The sequence below is a fragment of the Electrophorus electricus genome, chromosome 9 (assembly GCF_013358815.1).
Source record: "Electrophorus electricus isolate fEleEle1 chromosome 9, fEleEle1.pri, whole genome shotgun sequence".
NCBI lineage: Eukaryota > Metazoa > Chordata > Actinopteri > Gymnotiformes > Gymnotidae > Electrophorus > Electrophorus electricus.
Window position 1 is genome coordinate 19,272,989 of NC_049543.1, and position 23,860 is coordinate 19,296,848.

Sequence of the window (23,860 nt, forward strand, 5' to 3'; positions counted from 1 at the left end):
TATTAACAGAAAGTGAATGACTAGTCTACTAGTGAAGCACAGCATTATAGTTTACTTATTACGCTTCCAGTACAACGATAGTCTTAAATTAGCTTAAGAGGTGTTTTATTTAATCTCATCCACAATAAGAAAACACGTATGCATGCGCAGACATACGCATACGCACGCATGAGCACGTGCACACACATGCACCCTTATTTCGGACCATTCTTAACCTTCTGACCTCACATAACAAAAGCAATACATAAGTAAACTCCAACAGGAATAACTACTCATTTTAGAAAAAATCAACTGAAAATTTCAAATTTAAAAGAACCCAATTCCCTTTTATAATTTCAGTTGGTGCGTCTCGCATACATAACTGATCTGTGATGCCAAACATTAGTGCCATCTTAAATGGACATAACCCTTTCCTGTACATTTTGTTAATTTGAGTCCATTAAACAAACCTTTCAACATGGTTCCTCTGACTGTCCCCACTTTATCAACTAGTCAAGGGTTTTCTGAGAACCTTCTGAGCACCAAGTGGAAAAACAAAAAACTGACAAACACAGACTTTGCCAATGACACGTGAACAAATTTAGAACAATGAGTGAGAAACGACTAGTTCCCAAGCAATTTCACATTTTAGAATAGGTACATTCATAACATTTCATTTTGTAATCAACTTCAAAACTCCTTAAGCATCTTTCAAACATTGCAGTGCCTTGTATTTGTCCTCCAAATTCTTAAAAATTCAAGGATTTTTAAGGCCCATGGGACTGCTGCCCTGGCTTCTCTTAAACTGCTTTTGCAGCCTTCAAATCTAATTTTAGTGCTTAAAGGGATGGTTTAAAGAAACAGCTGGTTAGTTCACTAGATGAAGTCAGAACTCATATCTCGTCAGCCACATGCCTTTTACTGGTTGAACTCTCTCTTTAATTTTGTGTTCACGTATAGTGTACTTCCAGGTAGAGATGAACAACGCCCAGCACTGTGCCGACTATATCCTCTCTTTTTTTCAGTTTCTCTCAACATGTCTACTACATGCCAAGCGATTTCCCCGACTGGCACTCCCTCTCTCGGCCTTGTTAAAGTGAGTACTAAGTTACAGTAGTGGAGTTCTGTCCTCTGATTACGCACCAGGCCATGAACACGTCCCTGTTGGAGAAAGATGTGAAAACACTGCTTAGTCAAATGGCATGTGCACTGTGGAAGGACAAAATGGGGGAGGGGGGGGGGGGGGAACCCCAATGAGCATGCAAAAGATGGTCAGTAGCATGCAGTCCATTATATTTTTGGGATGGCAGTCTAATATCCTGTGAATGAAACATTGTGTAAGAGGCCTCTACCTGCAGTGGGTGGCCACGCACTCATTACTGCAGTACTCGCGGTCCCAGTCTTTGCTCTCAATGGGCGGGTTGTTGCAGCCCGCACGCACGCACACGGCAGGGCCGGCCGGCGGCGCCACTTCGGATGCAGGGGAGCCGTTTAGCTCCACCTCCATCTGAGAGCGAGGAGAGAAAGAAATGGAGAGAAAAAGGTGAAATGATGGCCGGAAAATGAGACAGCACACTATAAACCCAACTGAAAATAAATGACCTGTAACTATATGAATGTTTTAAGAGTAGTTTGATATATCCATTTTGTTTTAGCTTTGACTTTTGGAGGCATACCCCTTCTTCTCCTTCTGCCGTCACTATAGCAGTGGGCTGCGCCACCTCCACAGCCAAGGCAGGGGAAGACGACACCGACGCCTCCCCCGCCGTGGTCACGATAATGGGTGTGGCCATGTCTGTCTGTACAGGGGCGGGGACAATCTTGATTTGCAAAGGTGGTGGTGGTGCTGTGGCAACCGTGGCGGCGACCTGCCCGGCAGCACTGCCGCCACGTGGCTTGGCCTGAAGCGGGGGTGGGGCAGGGGAGTGTACCATCTGTTGGAGGCGTGGGGGAGGAGGGGTGTTCTGCATCTGCTGGAGAGGAGGCGGCAGGCGGGCCGAAGAGGCGGGGGCCACCAAGGGCATGACTTGCTGTTTGGTTATGACTATCTTGGCGACGGTGGGCGGTGACTGCGTGGTGGCAGGGACAGCGGCCGGCTTGTGGGCGCCCGTGCGGGAGCGCGTGGTGACCTGTGGCAAATCGATGATGATGTTGGAGGTGCAGATGTTGGTGATGGTGTTGTTGTCAGGGGCGTGCTGAGGGATGCGACTCGAGCGCGAAGGTGGCTGTGCCGCCGGCTCAGGCGTGGCCATGGCTACAGTGGGAGGGGCAGGTGGAGAAGGGGGTGTGTCCAACACCTCAATAGTGGGCTGCAAGAGACAAAAACAAATTATAAATAAACAGTTGTAAAGTAGACAAATATCAATACGAATGGCTGATTACATTACCTGAGAGAGCAGATTGGCTCTGTAAGCTGCCAGTGCTTTAAGGTACTCCTTTTTAGCTGCTTCAGTCTTCCTCTTGTAAACCTGAAGCAGAAACAATGTGATATGAAATAGTGCATTCTTGCAATTAGGATACATCTTTAAATGTGTTAGTAAGCATTGGTATATGTTCATCTTTTAAGACTGCATTAAGGTAGACATGTATTTGACATAAGCTACTGCCAAGACACATGGAGAAGTCCGTTTAAACGTTTAATAAACATTTGGAAAATGCCAACAGAAAATTCCACACAACATTATGAAATCCCCTGCAAATTAAGAGGTCTTCAACTGTTGTACTGTTAAGCTAAATACACCATGTGGTTATTATAAATGTACAGATCAGAGATATTTTAACAACCAGCAAATATATATATATATATATATATACACACACACACACACACATACACACACACACACACGCACGCACGCACGGGTGTACCTGTTTTTGCTCTTCCCCCAGACTGTCCCACATTGATGCCACGATCTTGGACACTTCCCCAAAAGTGGCATTGGGGTTCTGGCCCTTGATGGCTGCCTGCGTATCTCGGAAGAACAAGGCATAGGCAGACACAGGCTTCTGAGGCTCGTTAGGATCCTTCTTCTTCTTCCCTTTCTTTGCCCCACCCCCTCCACCAGCAGTCACGCCTTTCCGGGCCAAGGTGGGTGGGGCCACAGCTGAGGAGGTAGCGGGCTGCTCTGCAAGGGACGGGGACAGGGAGATGACACCAGGGGAGACTGAGAGGGAGACCGGGGAGTCCACCAGCACGCTCTTCTGAGCCAGAGGGTGGGCAGAGCAGGGGGGGGGAGGGGGAGGGGTATGGGGGGTGGAGAAGGGCATGGTAGCCAAAGAAAGTACAGATTAGTTTCCAGAACATGATGGGACTGTTTTTTGGGCATGCATTATTCCTAGACTAAATTATAGTGTCACTGGTGAATTATAACTTTTTAGTCTAGGTTTAGAAATAATCTTGATCAGGGAAATTAGTCCTTTAACTTTTAAGATACACCATTAGTTTCCAAAATTAAAAACAAAGCAATGGGCAGCCATGTGATGTACTACATAACCTACATTACAGTTAACTACACAGTACAAATAAAATCAGAAACAAATAAATGACTAAAGAAAGCAAAGCAATACAGGTACTCCTTGGAACATCAGTTTCCCAAATATCATGTAACAATTCCCATTGTGTAGAAAAGTAGAAAAGTTCTAAATATAGATGTAGCAATGCATTAAGGATAACTGGTAAATGCACCAAAAAACAACTGCAATTCAACTGGCATTTGTGATCTTCTGAAATCTGATTTTATAGTGCAATATATTTTGCATATCATATAGTATTTGACATGCCCTGTAACTTGTACTGCACTTTAAAATCAGTCAAAAAAACTTTCAATTCTACAACACTGACAAAATTCCCCATTAAAAAGCTCTATAGATCAGTATGAAGGCTTATAATTGTACCTCAATTACATAATTTCCCACAAAACTTTACAAGGTTGCAAAGACTCACTCTTCTGAAGTCGTCCATGTCATCATCCTGCAGAGATTCAGAAGGTGAGCCGGTGGTGGACAGCGGTTGGTCAGGTGACTGGGAGCGTGGCAGGATAGTCCCACCACCCAGACTGAGACCCAGCTGGGCACTGAGCTCTGACTGGTCAATGGTGGTCAACTGATTGTGACCCAGGAGACCATGGTTCATATCAGTCAGTGGAACGTCAATGGTCATGGGGGAGGAGTTACTGAACTGAGATCCAATAGGGTGGCCAATATCCTGAAACAGGTCGAAGGCAATTGGGTTGGGTTTAGAAATGTGTTTCTCATCTATAACAACAAACTGACCTATATAATTTGTGCATGACTAGTAAAAGCAAAGTATGGCTGCAGCCCTACATGTCTGGACCTTTTTCCAATATCTCCTCACCATTCCCAGAGTAGATGCAAGCATGGGCCCCCCTCCCTGCTGGCTCATCAGACTAAGGTGCTCCAGGCCCTGCGAAGATGGGTTCACGAAGGTTGAAGCAAAGGAGGGGTCATCGCCCTCGACGACAGCGTTGCCAGGGACGCCAGAGGAGGGGCCGCCATCGCCCAGCTCTCCAAAATGGGACACCACATCCGAGACGCTGAGGGTGGAGTCAGGGTCCAAAGATATAGGTGGGATTTCAAACTCCTCATCGCCAAGACTGGGTGTGTGGAAAGTCTGCAGGGGGAAAAATAAAATTATTAACTAACCAAATAATTAAATACAAAGAAAACTAGTACATTTTGATAGAATATCAGATCATTCATGGCTACTAGCTTTGCTTCAACAGTAATTGGACTCTGAAGTGTTTATTTTGTCCTACACATCCTAATTCCCGTTCTGCTCATTAACTTGGGATTTAGCCTGAAGGGTGCCGACACTGACACAGACAAAAAGAAGCAGAGCATTTTGTATGCAAAGCACCTTAGCATCCTGGATCGTAAAGGATGTATTTGGAGGGAAGAAGTACCTCGGAGGAGGACAGGAAAGGATGACCTTCTCCACTGATAGCCAAGTAGTTGTCACTTCCTCCAGGGAACTGCAACAAAATAAAAACCATATAGTGCGAGTAGAAAAGGAAAAGAAGAAATAAATCAACAGAATTGTCACATAAGCACATATTAAAGTGTTCTTTTCATTAACAGCTCAATTTCAGGCAAACAAAAATGAGAGGCTTTTGGATGCCTGTTGTTAAAATATATTTATTAGCATTTCAATACATACAATGCAAAACAACTGGCCGAAATTTCTATCTTAAAGACCTGTGTGATCACCTTTTGAACTGTGTCAAATCCATTAAAAGCCTGAGGATCCAGAAACTCCGGATCGCCTGGTTGTCCAGTCCCGTCCGTCAAATCAGAGTAAAAGTTTAGATCCATTTTATTCCAGTGTAACAAATCTTAAATCTCAGCAGCGTGAGCAACGTAAAACAATCGTATCTTAGGAATTAAAGCTGAACTAGACTGTTGTTTCAGTACAACGACCACTCTGTCGTAAAAATTCTCCAGTTAAGATTTCCAGTACACCGTAGGCCTTGGCAAGAAGCAAACCCCTCGGACTTACTCCCATACCAAAAATAACTTGTCTACCCCACTAGCTAACTCAAGACCTGGCTTGTTCCATCTTGCACGCCTGACGCATACTGCGGTACTGGTGCGCTTGCTAGCTAGGTTAGTTAGCTAACTTTGAAGTCTAATCACGCATTCTAACAAACAACATAGCAAACGTCCTTCATTAGACTTTAACAGCACATAAGAGTCGGATGTGCATATTAAAGACAAACGATTCTTGAGCGTAGAATCATCCTGACCGAAGTCGTGCTAGCTAGCTCGCTAACTAGCCTGCTTGCTATTAACATGGGAAGCAACGAGGTAACCAGCGCCGACTTGAATGACAGTCACATGGAAAAAGACGGCTAACGGCGTCACTAACAACAATCGTGCTGTTTCGTGCTACGCCCAATAATACGCACACCACAAATACAATTGCAGAGTTAATAAAACGAGCCAAATACAGATCAAGAGTCCAAAACCAGCTGGTTGTCAAGAAGGTCGGTCACATCGCGAGCGTTTTTCTGTGATCCTGTACGTGCGCGACAGGCATCTCAGTTGAGTCAGTTATCGATTTGGATTTCATTATAGTAGAAGAGAGAGGGGTCAACTGTATGTCTTGACATTTAACGTGTTTAAACCCTGTTTCTTAACCCGATGTAAGTTATATCAATTGCATCCGCATAAAAAATATGTTCCCCCAACCATGTACGTGGTTTATAGTATAAATGGGAGTAATAATATAAGTGGTATTTTCAAAACCACCAAGCTCCCCCCCTATCACCAGCCAGTGAAATAGTCCTAATGTGGCCCAATATGGTGTAGATCGTCGGGTTATTCACCACCAACAAATTATATTAAGTCGGTAAGCAGAGTGGGTTTTAATTCAGTAGTACACACACTGCAAATAGATGGAACAGCACTGAATGTTAAACATTTTAACCAAGTGGAAGGACAATCACGTTATATAATTGCTGGTCCGTTCTCCAAGGAAGAACTTTGGATCTGGGTATTACACATACATGTCAGAAAGCCCCAGAGTCGTCTGATCTATTTTAGAACTATCTGGACATTTGTACTCAAGAAAACGTTTGGCTAACATTCATATTTTCATAATTTAAGTTACTTGACTTTCTGTAAATTAAAAAATAAAGTTGGGATTGCCCTTTACAGATCATGTCTTTTTAGAAAGGAAAAAATGCACCAGTTCAGCCCATAGTCATCGACTGTGGCGATTTGTTTTACAGAAATGTTTTGTTTTATTTTATCTTTAGTTACATTCACCTATTAAAACGAAGTCCTGCACTTCGTAGTTTTTAAAATATGGTAGTTAATAAACTTTTGTAAGAAAGACCATTTAGTCACCTAGAGCAAGTTAACATTTTAGCAATGAAAGAAGTTAAATCACAATCTGTTTCTGTTATAAGTCACTTTCTTTGCCGCATGGTTTAAAAGAGTACACAGATGGCTGAAGATAAGAGGTTTCTTGCCAGCGATTACAAAAGTGTAAAACTGAATGATAGACAAGTGTGCGATTTTGACTATATCCCAGGTAGGTTAAGTAATGTAGCCTTCGCCAGCAAGCCATCATCAAGAACGACGCTGACTGACTAGCTTTGGTATACTAGCTAGAAGCATCCATCAAAACAGCCAGATTAAAAAAGTGATGTCAAAAATAGTGAAAATATGGATTGGGGTCGATGTCCAAGTTATCCAGTCAACCGTTAAACGCTGAGAAAATAGTTTTCTGAATGCAAATTGTGCAATTAACTACTTTCCTATACAGAAAGCCATTCATTTTGGTTAGCTGCTAACGGTCGTTAGCTAGCTAGATAGGATAACTACAACAAGGAAGTTGCTTCGTGTGTGGACGGGCTTGGTGGCTTTTCATCTCCTACTTAATGGACAAAAGGGCTGTAAAGTGTGAATTAACAGGTCGGGGGTGGACAAGGTACCACACAGATGAGCTATTTACACTGAGTAACTTTCAACTTCTCTTCTTACCTCCATACTCGCCCTGAAAACGACACCGTTTCTGTCTTGTGACTTCGATCAAAGGGATTCTCACAAAAAAAGCACTCACAACATGGCACCGGCTTCCGGATTCAGTTCGGAAACGGAAGTTACGCAAGCAAGCTACCGGCTGCGTTGTTGCAGACTCGGCCAGTCTCCAGTGAGGTTTCTGAGCCGGTCAGCAAACACAGATCCTACTAAATTCCATGTCATATAATTTTGATCTCTTTACCAACAAAGGAAAATGACAATTAGGGGTATGCCCTTGTTCTAGTAAAAGTGATGAGTTAATTGGTTTAGGAAGAAGATGTGAATGCATAATATTAGAGAAAGCATACAATTCAAACGTTTTCTTTAGAAAATCAGTTTTATTTCCCATTTGTTTGAGACTGGAGTTTATATTTTAATATTAATGTAATAAAAAAAGGAATGATAAATTGTAGATCTTCGGCATTGATTCACAAGCATGGTGGACAGGAAACGACATCTCTGCACATAAAAAATGATACAAGCATTTTCATAAACAAAATCTCTCTTCCCATCTAAAGCCAACATGTGCACACAAGCACATGTGAAAAAGCAGGTTCCACAAATACAAACCTTTTAGGAGAGCAGGAATTACAGTGCAAAGGCTGACAGCACATAAGTTGTTTGAAGAAAAGAACAAAACCTCCAGCGCATATCACAGCAGACATGTATTAAAAAGATTTGTGTATATGCACAGACACTACCTCTGTTCCTTTCTCACACACAGACAAACATGCATGCATGCTGTCAGCCTAGACAACATTAAGCACTAAAATGGCATGCTGAAACATGGGTCTCTAAATGTGCAACAGTGCCTGCTTCGTATTGCTACAAAACTGTTACCTTTATTCCACAGAACCAACTTCTCATAACATCCTTGTACAACACACACAAAATAAATAATAGACGTTAGCTGAAAATAACCTTTCAACTAATGATCTATCATTCAATTTGCAACTCTTCATACATAAATGACTAGCTCTAACAGTAACTAACTAAAAACACACACACACGGTCCATTATCAACCAGAACAACCCCTGAGTCAGTCCATGGAACACACTTATTGTCCAATTGTGTGATACATGTGTGTGTTTTGATGTGTAGAAGACTTCTCATTAATTGGTCCGATACATGGCTTTCCTTCCCACGACCACTTTATAGGAGAACTTTCCTCCTTTATCTCCACAGCCATAGAATATGCACATAACTACGGCAATACACACTAAGAGCCCAGTCTTTCTGTGCCAAACACTGATCATCACTAAAACAGGGACAGCTGCTGACATTTTTGTTGGTGTTGGTGATAGTGATTGGAGGCTGATGGAAAATGGCTAAGTGTGGGAGGAGCTTGATGGAGTGGGTGATTTTCAGACACTACCATGTAACAAAGTCATCCACACTTTGTTCCATCAAAATTTTCTTTGTGACACCCCTAAAAACCCACTAAGTGACATCCCTTTTTATCTTCTTTGCTATTGGCTGCTATGTGGACAATGCATTTCCGTTGGCCATCAAGAATAGATGGTAATGACCTCACTTCCTCCACCCCTAACCAATAGGACATGCTCTAGGCCCTCTGTTAGAACCTCCAAAAATTCCATATCTGTGTTTCAGTCAAGGAAAGTCATTATTGCGCTAATTAAAAAATAAACAACAAAAACAAAATCTGAATTGCATAAACACTTAATTTAACAAGACATTAATTATAACACAATCACTAAACATTCAACTCTGCAGAGGTTTATTTAAACATAGAAGCTGTGAAAGAAAGGATACAGTTTTCGTCCCCCTCGGGGTTCTTGGGCGGCCCAGGCATGTTCAGCAGGACCAGCCGGGCATCGTGGGATTTGTTTACAATGACCTCATTGAGCTTGACTGCCGTATGCATGCGCCGCACATTGGAATGGTCCCTGCATGTTAATAAAGATCTTAAGATGCCATGATTAAAGAAAGTGAGTGTGTGTGTGTGTGTGTGTGTGTGTGTGTGTGTGTGTGTGTGTGTGTGTGTGTGTGTGTGTGTGTGGTGAGTGAGTGTGAGACACTCACGGCCGGATGCTCAGCATGTCTCTGAAGCCTTCAGGTGTGCTGCAGCCAGATGGTATGTGTGCCTGTGCGCGGAGTTCGAGGGCTTTGTCTTTAGTCCAGGTCATGTGGACGCGCCGGTGCTCTAAGGTAGCACCCACCTTGTCTGCCCCACCCACCCCATCCGTGTCATCGTCGTCATCGGAGCCGATGCTTGTCAAGCGCAGCATGGAGTTCCTGTCCTTCACCAACTGCGCCTGTGGGCAGGAGGAGGCAAACACACACAACCATAGATAAGTATTGGTTAATCTTGGTGACAGCCCTTTGCAACTGTGTTAACACACCTTTATCCTTTCTTCAATCAGATAATTTTACATACAGCTGGACAAATACAACCCCCCCCTCACACCCAGCAAGCCTTTAAATGGACAGCTCCCTCTTCTTCCTACTGTTGTCGCCATTTTATTGCTCTTTTTCTGTCTCTGTTACTCACCCAGTTCTCTATCCATCTTTCTTTCATGCTGTTGTGTTTCTGAGCATTGATTGTTACTATCACTATGCTGAAAGACATCAGCACCTCAAACACAAACACGCTAACTAACACGTAAGCAGGTAGGTTGGGGAAAAACTACTAGTTTTTTTTTTTTTTTTTTAAACTACAGGTATACAGCTAGCCAAGCACAGCTTACATTTAGAACTTACATCATCAAAACTCCATCGAACTCGCTTAAGATGGCGCTCATATTAAATAGAGAAGTTCATATTAAAAAAACACATCATGGCCAATGCAAGGCTAGATACAGTAACATGGACACCTTTTGCTAACCCCCTACCACCACCCACCCACCCACCCACACACACACACACCCCCCCCCCCCAACCTACCTCTCTCTCCCGGTCTGATTTGGAGAGACGCATTTGCCGAAGCATCTGTGACCGCTGTTCCATCATCAGAGTTCTTTCATATGTATATGCACTGATATCACTGTCATGCTGAGGGAGAAAGGGAGAGATATTACTTTGGTTCCTATATTAAATTGTAAGTGCCCAGACTTACACTGATAAAAGCCTTGTCATTCATACAGCACTGAGAAGTCTAAGTGTTCATCATCATAGCTCCTTCCTACCATCTCCACCACCTCTACCTCAGCCTCTATGCGCAGGTGGTAGAGGAAGGTGGCCAGGTCCTTCTTCATCTGAATCGAATTGTCCTCCATCTGAGCCACCGTGAAGATACGCATCCCGCACTTGCGCCACACCTGACGCACGCACACGCGCACACACACACACACACACACACACACACACACACACACACACACACACAAGCTGTTAATATGGGTTGTTAAAGCAGCTAAACCTAGATACCATTTCAGAGTTGGCTAGCCTACCTGCTTCGGCATGTTTCGGCTCATTATATCATTATCGAGAGCTTCAGTGGGATCAGGCAGGTTAAAACAAGTGTGACACTAAACTGTGCAGTGGCATGTCCCTCAGTGATTGGAGGACGGCCCCTCCTGCGTTAACTAATCGACACAGGAGGAGCTCCATTTGACTTTTGTTCTTTCCTTTCTTCTTTGCTACTTGTGCTTTCTTTCTCTGTGGGGTGGGTGGAGGGGTGGCGCTCGGCCCCATAAGAATCTGTGAGACTTGAGTGGCTGTGTCAAACCTTATGCTGGCGCAGCAGGAAGGGAAGCAGCATCAGCATGCCGCCATCGTGCACAATCCACCACACGTCGATGGTGCCCTCTGTGCATGGCTCACTATTGCTGGGGAACAGTGAGATGTTCTTGGGCACCAGCAGGGCGAGGTGGGCAGCCGTGGTCACGCGCACCGTGTCTATGGGACAGATAGGGCGCGCTGCTATCCCCAAGTAAACACGCACACAGAATACGCCTAGGAGCACACAGCCCTGCATGTGTGCACATAGTCTGCAGGGGGCACTGTTGGTCCAGAATTTCCATTAGCATGGTGTAAGGTGTGAGGTATAATTGTAGTTTATATTCTTAGTCCAGTCCTCGGTGGGACCATTCTGCCAGTCCTAGTTTTTGTTTCAGCTCCTCATACACCTGACCCAGCACCACTGAACATTCATTACCTGGCCAACATCTGATCAGGACAAAAATCCTGACCCGGATCAGTGTCCCTGAGGACTGGACTGAGAACCCCTTTGCTCCAGCCAACAAATCTAATGTGTTCCTCTCAAACCTAAACCCCTCCTCTTCCTCACTCACTGATGAAGGTCTTCCAGCTCTGTGGGTCCTCGCTCTGCCTCCAGGCATGGGGCCAGCCCATCACCACCGTGTTGGGCCTCATGCCACCCAGGCCACTGGACTGGATCATGTGACTGATGCCGTCACGTGGCTTCTGCGCCACGATGCACTGCACAAAGCCCTTCACCCGCTCCTTCTCCATCAGGTGCTTTAGGGTCTGGGTAAAAGGGTGAAGGGAGGGAGGGGAGATGCATTGAGAGAGGACTGGATAGGTGGATGGGTATGTGACAGCATGGATGAACAGATTTGGCTGAGTAAAACCCACACTGGAAGCAGATCTGGAGCTAGTCAGCTTTTGTTTGTTGCTTGAAAACAGCCAGAAAATTTTATTTAGGCCAAAAAATGAGCTGGCACTTTTGTGAATATCATTATAACTGTCATCGACTAGAGCATGTTCAGATCGATGCACAGTGGTATGAGGGTAATAACAATAACTGTGATCTATGTTTGATCTGCGATGAAGCTGAACCGAATGGATGAACAAATGCAGGCGTGGATGCCCATCTGGGCAAAAAGAGGGACAGGTAAGGAAGAGGAGGAGGACCTGCTCGGCGGCAAGGGAATCGCCGAAGCTGTAGAGGAAGTTCCCGGGCAGAACAGTGCCCACGATGGTTAGCCCTTTCCCCGCCTTCAGCTGGGAGGCAAAGGTTAGCAGGCGCGGAGACTTAACGTGGGCGTCCTCGTCCAGCTTCAGCAGGACCAGCAGTTGGGGCCTGATCCACACACACACACACACACACACACAGAAACAAAAACACACACACAGCAAGAAAGAACAGGTTTTTTTGGACTTAAATGGGGATTACTCTTAAAGAGTAATGGTTTGCATATGGGAGTGTGCACTTAAGGGGGGGTTGGGGGAGTGTGTGTGTGTGGATGTGTGTGTTCACACAGGTGTCCACATACCTCCAGTTCTTGGTGTGCGGTGGGCCCTCCTCAAGTCTCAACAGAGCATATCGAGCTGCACTGAGAGAAAGACCTCTAATCCCATCTCCCCACTCTTTCTCTGCCCTGCAACACACAAACAATAATGGAAACATATATATTCAATGTATATATGTGGTCTCTGCATCATTTTAAAGGATTCTGAAGTGTTTGAGAATAATATTAACCATGATTTCTTTTGAAGGATTCTAAGTGACCACATCTAAAGAAAATTCCAAGGAAAATTTGCAGTGTATTGTGGCGCTCTAGTACACAAGGATTCCAGAGAAACAGTATATTTCGGACAGAGGTCCTTCATCAGCTGTGCAAGCAAAGTGCTTCTGAAAGTTAAGGAGCTAAAAGCAGTTACAAAACATCTACTGTTCTGAGCATATACCAGTTTGACCTTCTAGAACTTCAGAAGTACTTTGCTCGCAGATTTGTTCAGGAATCCTGGTCCTGTTCTCTGGAAACTTTGCATATCACACACACACAACCAATGTTTACTACCCTCATAAATACATATTTATATGTGTGTTTGCATGCGAGTTTTTGTCTGCGTCCGTGCACTTTCCACATGCATGTACACTGGCAAAAGTAAAGGTTTCCATGGCAACGTACCCGTGATACTCTATATACTTATAAATCATGCCCGCAATCACCATGGCAACGATTGCGTAGTACCATGACGAAATGAACATTAACGCCAAGCAAATAACCATTCCCAGAAATGACAGAGTCCTGAGAGAGAGAGAGAGAGAGAGAGAGAGATCAAAATAACAACAAAGGGATAATGTCATAAGTTTTGTAACACTGTAAGACTGTATTGGATGAACAAATATTTGGCATATATATTTACCAAAATATCATTTTTCAGATAACATTAAATAATAATGTTTATGTGAATCTAAAAGGTCAAACATATTAAGGGCAAACATCGGGTGCCATGTTAGGTGTGCAATTACGTGTATCCATGCACATGTGGGCGTGTGTGTGTCTGTACCAATGGTAGTAGGAGAATCGAGGTCTCCAGTTGGGGGTCCTCAGCAGGGTTTGAAGGGCACAGGCCAGATTTACAAACAGATAACACATCAGGAAAAACCTGCCCAGAGACCAACACACACGTTAGAAACATGCCCAGAGACTGACACTGGCAAACACACACACACAAAAAAAAACGTGCTCCGAGACAGACACGTTAGATGTGCTGACATAATGCAGGTTACACAATGCAGCTTGTATGTATGCTTGTTCGCGCATACACGTGCATGCGCGCACACACACACGTGCACGTACATGGAGAGAATGGGAGCGACCAAGTCCAGGGAGGCGATGAGAATTCCCAGTTCAGCAATGAAGGCAGTCAGGAGCAGAGCCCAGGTGGGTTCTCCATTGGCCTTACCATGACCAAACACCTTTAGACACAACAACCAGCATCATGTTTAACAAAGAGCCATAGTGAGAATCCTCAGTATAATCAAACACCTTCATGCAATTTATATACACTCAAATGTATTAATGTCACTATTATAATACAACCACATATAGAATAAATACTACTTCAGGTAAAGACCCATGGAGGCATACTATAAAAAACACATCTTTAGAGAGCAGACACTTTAAAAAAGTAAGAGCTACATAAATTAATAAAGAGCTAGAGGGTACATTATAACATTCAAAAATGACCAACCTCTTGCACAGAGAATGGCAATATCAAATACACAATCTATATCAATGTCAACAGAGATTAAATATTACAATTGCGAGGCATTATACTTAAATACTATTCTGGTTACCAAAGGTTAATCATCATCATAATCATCATCATCATCATCATCATCATCAACTATTTCAGCCCAATCAAAATTATTTAATCAATATACACTTCATCTGGTAACTGTGCAATTATCAATAAAAAAATGATACAAGGCATAATACTAAGAAGATTCTCAGAAAAGCAAAAGACACTATATGGCCAAAAGTCTGTGGACACTTGACCATCAGACCTATGAAACTGTTTGTCTTTCCTAAATCAAGTGACACACCTCTGGAGGCTATAACAGCCTCCACTCTTCTGGGAATGCTTTCCATTCCAAGATTTTGGATTGTGCCAGTGTGTCCTGGCATTGCGCACAGTCAGGCCTGTGCAGCTGTTTGGCCTTGGAATCACGTTTCATGAAGCCCCAGACACACAGTTCTTGAACTCATGTTAGTTCCAGATGCAGTATGGAACTCTCTGAAGTGCGTTGCACAGAGGGACTCGGCTTCCCCTCTCTGAGAGTTTGCGTGGGGTCTGAATTGTTGTTGCTCCTAGAAGCTTCCACTTCACAATAACACTTACATCTGACAAAGGCAGATCAAGCAGGGCAGAATTTGCACAAACCATACCATGTTCAAAGCCACTGAGCTCTTCAGTACGACCAATTCGACTTCCCATGTTTGTCTATAGGATTGCATGGCTCTGTGCTTGATTTTATTCACCTGTTAGCAATGGGTATTGCTGAAATACCTGAAGGTAATGATTAAGATACATGTCCACATGCTTTTGGCTATATAGTGTAAATGATGAGGTCAACTGAAAAAGCAGCACCACTACAGGCACAGAAGACAGTGATGACTTACTCTCAGGAAGGGAATGATGTTGTCTTTAGCAATAGCCTGCAGCAGTCGTGGGGCACCAGTCAGTGACTGGAGGCCAGCACCACACGTCGAGAAGAAGGAACCAATCACAATGACCCAGGGGGAGGGCCATGCAAGCGTGCCTACGACTAAGTTCCCTTTCACAGACTCTCCAAACCTGCAGGAGAGATAAAATGCTATAGAATGAAAGAGAAAAAGAAAGAAGGGAAAAAGAAAGAAATGATGAGAAAAGGACAAGAAAGGAAAAGAACAAAAAGAAAAGAATATAAACATACTTGTCACGAAGAAGCACTCCTTCCACACAGGCCCCAAAAATCAGTACACTGCTCAGGTCTGTTCCTCACATTTAGGAAAACATCACCACAACCCAGTATCATCTACAGCAACACACTGCAACCTACCTAACCTCATGCCATCAGCAGCAACTTGGGAACAATCAGAGCACGAGCATGGAAGGATACACACAAGGGAGGTGGTGAGGATGGCTAGCACAGTCCCGATCGGAATGGAGCGCTGAGCATCCTTCAGGTCACCTGACCGGTTGGAGCCCGCCATGATACCTGTGAAAGACAAGGCCAAAATATTTAACAGGTTTGGGCCAAAACTTTCACCCACTATAAATCTTTTTTTTTTTAAATTAAAGAATTTAATTTATGTGATATCACTAGCACCTGTCACAGAAGGAAAGAAGATTCCCACCAACAGCGTGAAGGAGGTGGTGATGTCGGCAAAGATGTAAGGAGAGCCATTCCAGACGTGGCTGGAGTAGCCGGGGCTGTGGGCGGAGTGAGAACCTTGCTCCAGAAGGTCCCCTTTACTGAGGTAAGAACTCCAAATGTTGTCTGGAGATGCAATGCACACATAAGGACAAACACGACCCCCACACAAATTGTTAATGAGCACAAAGACAAACACACACAAACACTCATCGAGCTTACCACTCACTGTAGTGCCACCTATTAACACCTATTAAAATCTGTGAACACCTATTAAACTCTGGCTCCTTCTCTTCAGCCTCTTAAAAGCAGAGTCCTCTATAAATCAAATAGATTTTAGGATAAATTTATAATTCTTCTTACAACACAGTGTATATACAAGAAATACCTGCAATAACACCACTCGCAAGTCCTGGTATTCCCTCAATCTGCGTGACGTTGTTGTGAGCAAAGTACTCATCGCATATTGCGTTCATCTCCGATGAGTTGCAGAACTGCTGCCACAGGATGGTCGTCTTCTCCACAATTGCAGCCAATGGGGCTTCCGTGCCATTCAGGCCCCCAGTGACATTTGTACCCTGCTGTGTCTGCATCTCCCGCGATAACAGAATTGTCTTGGCACACTGACCATCCGAAAGGTAATGCTGAGAAAGGCTGCGGTTCCCCAGCATACACACCCTGAGGAGAGACGTGGCCGTTGGTCAATCAAAAACTGACTATGATACTCGGTGAAGGCACTCGGGAAAGGCACCTGCCCGGGCATCCATTGTGTAGGCTCTCCAAGGCACATAGAGCTAGACACTAAAACTTTACATATGCTGCACAGAAAACATCACTGGACAGCCTGGCTGAACCAGGGGCATCCACATGATTTCAATCACAGGCAAAAACCTTAAGCTGCATCAGTCGGGAGTCGTTTAATTGGTTCTGCCGAACTTGGCCAGGTGTCCCGAAAGCGATGTAAACCAAAGGTCGTCGTTAAATGGTAGAGCGAGTATGACACTGAACACTCTCTCTCATTTAAGATGACCTGAACACCAGAATGTGTTGTGGCAAATGAAACCCTTGCTGATAAGTGGGCACCCAGGGGTGTCACTCATGCTTGGGAGCATTTGAATTGGTACTCACGGGAAAAAAGGTGGCCTGAAGGCAGACACCAGTGCGCCGGTGTAGATGGAGAGGATAGAAATGATGACACAAGCCAGGAATACAGATGCTAGTTTGTTCACATATTTAACACCCACAAAGACCAGAAGAGACATCAGCAGCAAGAATATGGAGCCATAAACACGCATGTTATTCAGCATGGCCGCCGCCTCGCCATCAGTATCATGAGATATAAAGATGGCGGCTCTCGGGGCTATGTACATCTGAGAGAGAGAGAGAGAGAGAGAGAGAGAGAGAGAGAGAGAGAGAGAGAGAGAGATGGGTGTACTTGACAGAGTAAACAAGAACAAAATAGAGAATTTTAATAATGAGCTTGCGGTAATGTCTGAGAACATGTTTACTGTTCACACAACAAACAGAACTCCTGATCCGTCAAGTGTCAAGCCTCTGAAGGCCTTAAATAGTGATAGTAGAAAAGTAAGAAGAGCCACTAGAAGGTGGATGTGAAGCAGGATGGGATTAAAGAAGGATTATGGTCATGGTTTAGACTGCTACTTTCTAGAATGGTTTAGAATGCTAGATTTGAGAATGGTCTAGAATGGTTTCAGAGGAGGTTGCATGAGGAAGACTGTAAGGAAGGCTCCCACACCAACAGGATCTCGATGGCTCCGAGGATGTACATGGACCCGGCGAAGGTGGTGCCCAGATAAAAACACAGACCCACTGCACCGCCGAACTCTGGGCCAAGCGAACGGGAGATCATGAAATATGACCCCCCGGCTACAGGGGGTGGAGATAACGAGTGGGAGACAGAGAGACAGAGAGATATTAGTGCATCTATGCTATACAGCTCTACAAAAGCATTATGGAGCATTACAACTGTCAAAGTATGAGTTAGAAAGGTGCATGTTAAAAGGACATATACATATTGATACACAGACACAAAAAATGTTTAAAAAAGAAAAAATATCACACTAGAAAAGTAGTGACAGTTGCCAGTCAATCAATCAATCAATCAATCGCTGGACAGCCAGGACCTATAGTGCACCCTGATTAGATATATTGTCTCAAATATTTCAGCGAAAGATTACCGATATCGAAACTAAAAAAATTGGTATTTGGTATATGACACACAGGGCTTGGAGGATCATACAGCTATGACTGGTGTGGTAGAGAGGGAAACAATGAGTCATACCTGGTACCACTCCATTAGTGGCAATGGCACTCATTGAGATAGCAGTCAACATGGTCTGAGGGAGAGAGAGAGGGAGAGAAAGAGAGAGAGAGAGAAATTAGGCCAAGTGACTTAATAAACGATTTTTGCCACTTTTTCTTTACTGGCAAAATTTAAAGAGCAAAATGTCCTTTACCACTAAAACAAGTAATTGCTGCGGTGGCAGACTGCATATGTGTGTGTGTGTGTGTGTGCCACTCACACAGCAGCAGCAGATGAAAACTATACACAGGGCCTGTAGGATTCCTGCTGTGCCCACGACCCAGGTGAGCCTGAGGAAGAGGATAACGCCAAAGATGTTCTGCAGACACGGCAGGTACACGCCCATGAACGTGCCCATCTGAGGAGACTGGTGGGCAAGACACGCAGCAGAGATTCATGGGAATCATAGTCAAGTATCACATGCGTCCGCATACAATAAATGCAAAATCATGCCACATTTGGGGAAGCTAAAACCATTCAGTGAAACAATGGAAGGCCCTGAAACTGCTGAGTCAGGCATTAGAAAACAAGCAGTTTACAGCAAGAACAGAGGGACAGCTATTTTGAATGAGTTAACTGGAACCCCCATATAGCACAATGATAACTAAAAAGAACATCCCGGTGGTCTTAACACTTTCACTGATGACTAACAATGGCCATCAGCCCTGGTTCTGGACTGGCTTGGCTTGTTTTCAGTCATAATTTGAAAGCCAGAAATATATACAGGGATTGATTTGATGAGGGATGCGAATCCCTCAGTTAAAAAGAACCATGGGGACCTTAACATCTCCCTTTCCACCCACTTTGGATTAAGGTGATGTTATTTAAGATATCTGTTATTAAAAATTTCACTCTAACTGTGTGTAACATTTACACACCAAGATGCCTTGGATATATCATGAATTCTTCATTCAAACCAATATTGTGGAAATACAGATAAAGTGGTTCTGTCTAATCATGGGCTTTCTTTTTACACAACCAGGGAAAGATATTTGGAGTCAATACAAATGAAAATCTGTTCCTGTATTCCTAGGAGATTGTCTTAATATTTAAATGTTAAAAAACCCTATCAGCTGCATTGTCATGACTGGAACTAAGCAAATTTAGTGAGATATTATTGCAAGCAGTGTGGCTACATCTGTGCCTTTAAACCACATTAAGGCTCAGAGAAAGAAAAGAAAATGTGCCCGTCTTCAAATGCATTCTCCCAAGACTTACATGTGCTATGTGGCCAAAATTTTCAAAATGGAACTGCTTCTTGTGTGGGTGAAAGAGCACAGTTAGCAGAAACTAATGGCCGACGTGACGTGGACGAGCTAGTTCCGTTTTTTATATAAGAACACATTGCATTATATGTCTTCTTGTTGATATAGCTTTATTAAATGTAAAATTCACAAAATAAAACTAAGTGAAAAGATACATCAATTACAGTAAAGGGTCAAGATAAAAGAGATTATCTGAAGCTAACGGAGATTGTGCGCCACTAACTAACGGCTAACTGCTAATAAAATAAGTTTATAAGGTAAGCAACATAGGCATTTAAAGGAAAGAAATATCAAACAAAATTAAGCTAACATTACAAGTTTAAATACGAGTTTTGGATACGAGTTTAAACTTGTAAAGCCGTTTAAATTGCCCTAATAGCTACCTCACCTATTTGCAGCGAAGGTTCGAACGCATCTGCTCTGCTGAGATGCACTATGCAGTTTGCCTGTTTTATATGACTCAAACAGCAAATCAGAAATATGCAAAGAAATAACTTTAAACTGAACAGCAAAACCATAGTTTTGTGAATGTAGAAATTAAAGAAAAATAGCCTTTGCTTGATTTGTGCTTGGGGAAGCAGAGAGAATATCAGGGGGGCTTCTATATTCACGCACAGTAGTATGAATTCACAGTATGCTTTACTCGTATGTTTTTCGTGATTTTGTGTTTTTGAGTGGGTGTGGATGCGAATGCTTTGTTTAGAATATTTAAAGCATGTGCGTACTTATCTGGGTATTTTATGATTTGGCACGAGAACCACGTGCAAGTGTGCGTTACCTTGCTGGATTTGCGCTTCTCGCCAAAGTTCTCTGCCTCCTCATGCTCCCGCGCCCCCTGCGTGAGGTTGGTGTAGTTGGCCAGGCGTGAGAGAAGAGAGGACACCTTTGGGCGAGTGTCCATCTCCTCCTACACAGAGAGAGAGAGAGAGAGAGAGAGAGAGAGAGAGAAAGAGAGAGAAAATACCTTCTCCTTCACTGAACTGTACAGACTGAGACAAAGATGTGATCTAGAATCTACCACTTCCTGGATAACACTTAGCATAATAAACTAAATTCTATTGCATTAATGAATTCTGTATTAATTAATTGTAGTGCATTCATGGACCCTGCCAAGTGTCCTAATGGAATTTTTGTGCAACTCGGAGTGATGTCTCGCTTGTACTCTAACTGTGCTTCTCAGGCTGATATTAATGCAGTTTTGTACATACCTCAAACAGGGCCAGGTTTCTGTCATAGAAATCGTCATCATCGATGACATGACTGTTATTGATATACACATTGGAGATCTTAGGATTTCCATCACCTGAGAGAGAGAGTGACAGAGAGAGAGAATTAGTGAAGGATTAGATTTTAGATGGGGTGGATCTCTTAGTAGACCTGCAGCCCAAATCTGTAGTGCTTTGCGTGTGAGAGTGTATGTAGGAGAGAACAACACAGCAGCTCTGCTATCACACTGTAGTTTCAACAATCGTGTCAGCTCTGCTGCTCTGTTCCCCCTTATACACACACACAGTCAAACACCAATGTGCACACAATCACATGCATATGATGTTGATATGACTTTCTTGTTCTTTAAATGATCAACTGCCACCCTCTAGCATTACTGTGTGTTCAATATGCATGCATGTTTCAGAGACCACCGAGTCATTTCATGTATTTGGCGTAACCGATGAAAAGTAACACCGATGACCACCAGTGATGGTGATCCTTACTTCTACTCAATGCTATCTAGTTCCTTAAAGCTATGATTATTACATGGTTATAAAGATGTAACATGTGAATACTGGAACCGGATAGGTGTACGAACCACTAAACCAAAAAGGCCTATAACAATACAATGAGGTTAACTTGAACAGCACCACATAACCTGCTCTGATAGTTGCTCTCTCACTCACCGTGTTCCGTGCGGCTGCGGTCCGGCGTGTCCACCCCAGCTGATGATGTCACGGCCCCAGAAGCTTCGCTGGGTGGCTCGCTGCGCGTGACGCTCTCACGCGAGCCAAAGTGTACACGTCCACCCGATCGCAGGCTGAGATCAGGCGACGTGTCAGAGAGGCCTGGCACATCCTCAGCCTTGGTGGGCGTGACTGTGAAGCGGACGGAGGACGCCACAGCCTCTCTGGGTGGTTGGGGTTCCACCATCGCAAGAAGGGGGGAGCGTGGGGGGTGGGCGGAGTTCAGAAGGTGGTCACAGGGAGCTCAGCTAGCAGTGCAGGTATGGCTGGATTTGAGGTGACATCTCCATTGAAAGCGAGTGGCGTGGACACCAGGGGGAAATACTACAACCGTTTTGATGTGATACAAGTAGCCCAACTAGTTTCAAAAGATTTACAGAACAGCTAAGAATTAGGGTTAGGCTATGGGTCAGCTAGATTCACAAGAGGTACAGAAAAGCTGAGGATTTGGGTGTTTTAAACTGTTATACTGTAGATTTCAGTTTTAAATAGATGTACAATTTATTCTGGGTGCAAGTGAAATCATAGTTGAGATTGGAGGTAGAAATGCTTTTAATAAAGTGCTCTTTCTATACAATCACAAGTCTGCTGATGGAAAAATATAAATGTGTCAGAAAAATGGGTTTTGAAAATGCAGGGACTACATTATACATTAATTGCGTTTTGGCTGTAGGATTTTTTAATAGTAGGGAAAACCTCACTGTAAAATGGTTTGACTAGATAAGAATCGGAGTATTAGTAAATTGACTAAAGTGCTCTATCTTAATGCAAATATAGAAATGACAGTCTGTATGGGTATGAACAAAAACAGAGAAGAGAAAAAAGATGCATACAATAAGAAAGGCAGTATGGAACAAATGCAGAAGTTAATTCATAGCATTGCTTGACATTCATTTTCATTTATATCATTGCAGCAAGAGAATCGTATTAGATTGTTTTTGTATATTTGAACTTGCGCGGGAAAGGTAGCTAAAATTACAGCCAAATTACTTACGTATTGAGGTTCAAAGTAACGGAGACGGGTAGTATAGTTAACTACAGCTTCGACAAGGCGGGACGCAGTTAGAATTTAATCATTATACAAAAGCGGTTCTGACCGGTCGGACGAGAACGCCGCGTGTTCACACGCGGAGGCGACAAACGGTGCATTGAAGACCCGCTAAATTCAAATAATTTACGAATTAAAACATTTATACTCAACCGTCGGATAACCAACTCTGGTGGTGGTGTTTGTGGCCAGTTGCCAAATAAAACCCCTTCAACTCTTAAGAAAATCCAGGTGCTGTCATAACGTTCCTAACGGTCAGTTTAGTCAACCTAACGCTAGCTAGCTCACAGTATCAGACGTCTTTGTGCCCCAAATTAAAGGCCTGTCGAGATTACACCAGGATGTCCGCGTTTATTTAATTTCTTAAATGAAATTAATCACGCCACGTAGGCCTATAAGCCTGGGAATTAATTTAAGTAACTTAAATGCTGATCCTCTTCCCTTATGGTAAGACTATGGGGCACTGATGCTTCAAATTATACTTGTGAGCGCCCAGCTGCTGAAGCGAGCTATTGAGCTAGCATCCATTAAGCCAATTATGATTGTGGATCCTATCGGTCACTCCAAGTATTCATTTTCATAACCGATTACTTGTCAAAATTGCACGTCGAGATTCTGTCCGCGTCTTGATTACATTCAAGAATTTATTCAAGCAGCTAGCTTATTTAAAAAAAACAACAACAAAAAAAAAACAAAAAAAAAACCCCAATGCGCCAGCGATGCGGATACACAGGAGTTAAGAGACACTAAGGTATGCTCAGCGAGACAGCTATGCTAGCTAGCTACTAGAAATCAGAGTAAGAAAAGCAAGTGAAACAGATCTCTTACGTTTTGGTGGGTTTAAGTTTATTAACTAAAGGTATGCGTCCGGTAACACTGGTGCAGTAATTGTTCCCGTCAATTCCCGAGCGCGTTCACTTCGCTCACAAGTAACATTCGTTTGCCTAAGAAGAAAGATTTTCGTGACATTTACCTTGTAATCCTTGTTTTACGTCCAAAAAAAATGCGAATATCTTGAACTGAACTTAAATCCATTCACTCTCGGGGTACCCTCGTCCTTCCCATTAACTCAAATCAGCACGGCCAAATAGCATGAACTCCAGCGCGTACCCGTGCCAGTTCCTCTTTGTTGCCGTATGCTGCAGAAATGCATCCTGGGAGATGTAGTCTTT

At 43.5% G+C, this 23,860-nt stretch overlaps 2 protein-coding genes across 6 annotated transcripts; both read right to left on the reverse strand.

Moving 5' to 3' along the window:
* Positions 1-88: 88 nt before the first annotated feature.
* tox4b (TOX high mobility group box family member 4 b) lies at positions 89-7,572 on the reverse strand. 3 transcript variants are annotated; one of them, XM_027032003.2, is made up of 9 exons: positions 7,486-7,572; positions 4,902-4,970; positions 4,334-4,609; positions 3,923-4,183; positions 2,848-3,180; positions 2,367-2,447; positions 1,656-2,288; positions 1,332-1,486; positions 89-1,140 (listed from the first exon to the last, which is right to left on the reverse strand). In XM_027032003.2, the coding sequence occupies exons 1-9, from the start codon at positions 7,489-7,491 to the stop codon at positions 1,083-1,085; spliced, it is 1,872 nt and encodes a 623-aa protein (XP_026887804.1). In that variant the 5' UTR covers positions 7,492-7,572; the 3' UTR covers positions 89-1,082. The 3 variants fall into 3 exon arrangements, with proteins under 3 accessions (XP_026887804.1, XP_026887802.1, XP_026887803.1); XM_027032001.2 differs by lacking the exon at positions 7,486-7,572 and adding an exon at positions 5,206-6,102; XM_027032002.2 differs by lacking the exon at positions 7,486-7,572 and adding an exon at positions 5,206-6,100 and having other exon boundaries at positions 2,848-3,177.
* A 276-nt stretch (positions 7,573-7,848) lies between these two features.
* LOC113591494 (solute carrier family 12 member 6-like) lies at positions 7,849-23,806 on the reverse strand. Of its 3 annotated transcripts, none has more exons than XM_027031997.2 (25): positions 23,662-23,806; positions 21,581-21,964; positions 20,894-20,988; positions 20,464-20,592; positions 18,641-18,787; positions 18,400-18,454; positions 17,854-17,984; positions 17,226-17,467; positions 16,486-16,775; positions 16,053-16,223; positions 15,843-15,941; positions 15,657-15,714; positions 15,364-15,538; positions 14,038-14,156; positions 13,745-13,843; positions 13,363-13,482; positions 12,724-12,828; positions 12,362-12,530; positions 11,779-11,974; positions 11,214-11,383; positions 10,672-10,803; positions 10,430-10,537; positions 9,569-9,801; positions 9,299-9,432; positions 7,849-9,125 (listed from the first exon to the last, which is right to left on the reverse strand). In XM_027031997.2, the coding sequence occupies exons 2-25, from the start codon at positions 21,825-21,827 to the stop codon at positions 9,034-9,036; spliced, it is 3,516 nt and encodes a 1,171-aa protein (XP_026887798.2). In that variant the 5' UTR covers positions 21,828-21,964; positions 23,662-23,806; the 3' UTR covers positions 7,849-9,033. The 3 variants fall into 3 exon arrangements, with proteins under 3 accessions (XP_026887798.2, XP_026887797.2, XP_026887796.2); XM_027031996.2 differs by having other exon boundaries at positions 21,581-21,998; XM_027031995.2 differs by having other exon boundaries at positions 21,581-22,427.
* Positions 23,807-23,860: the final 54 nt, after the last annotated feature.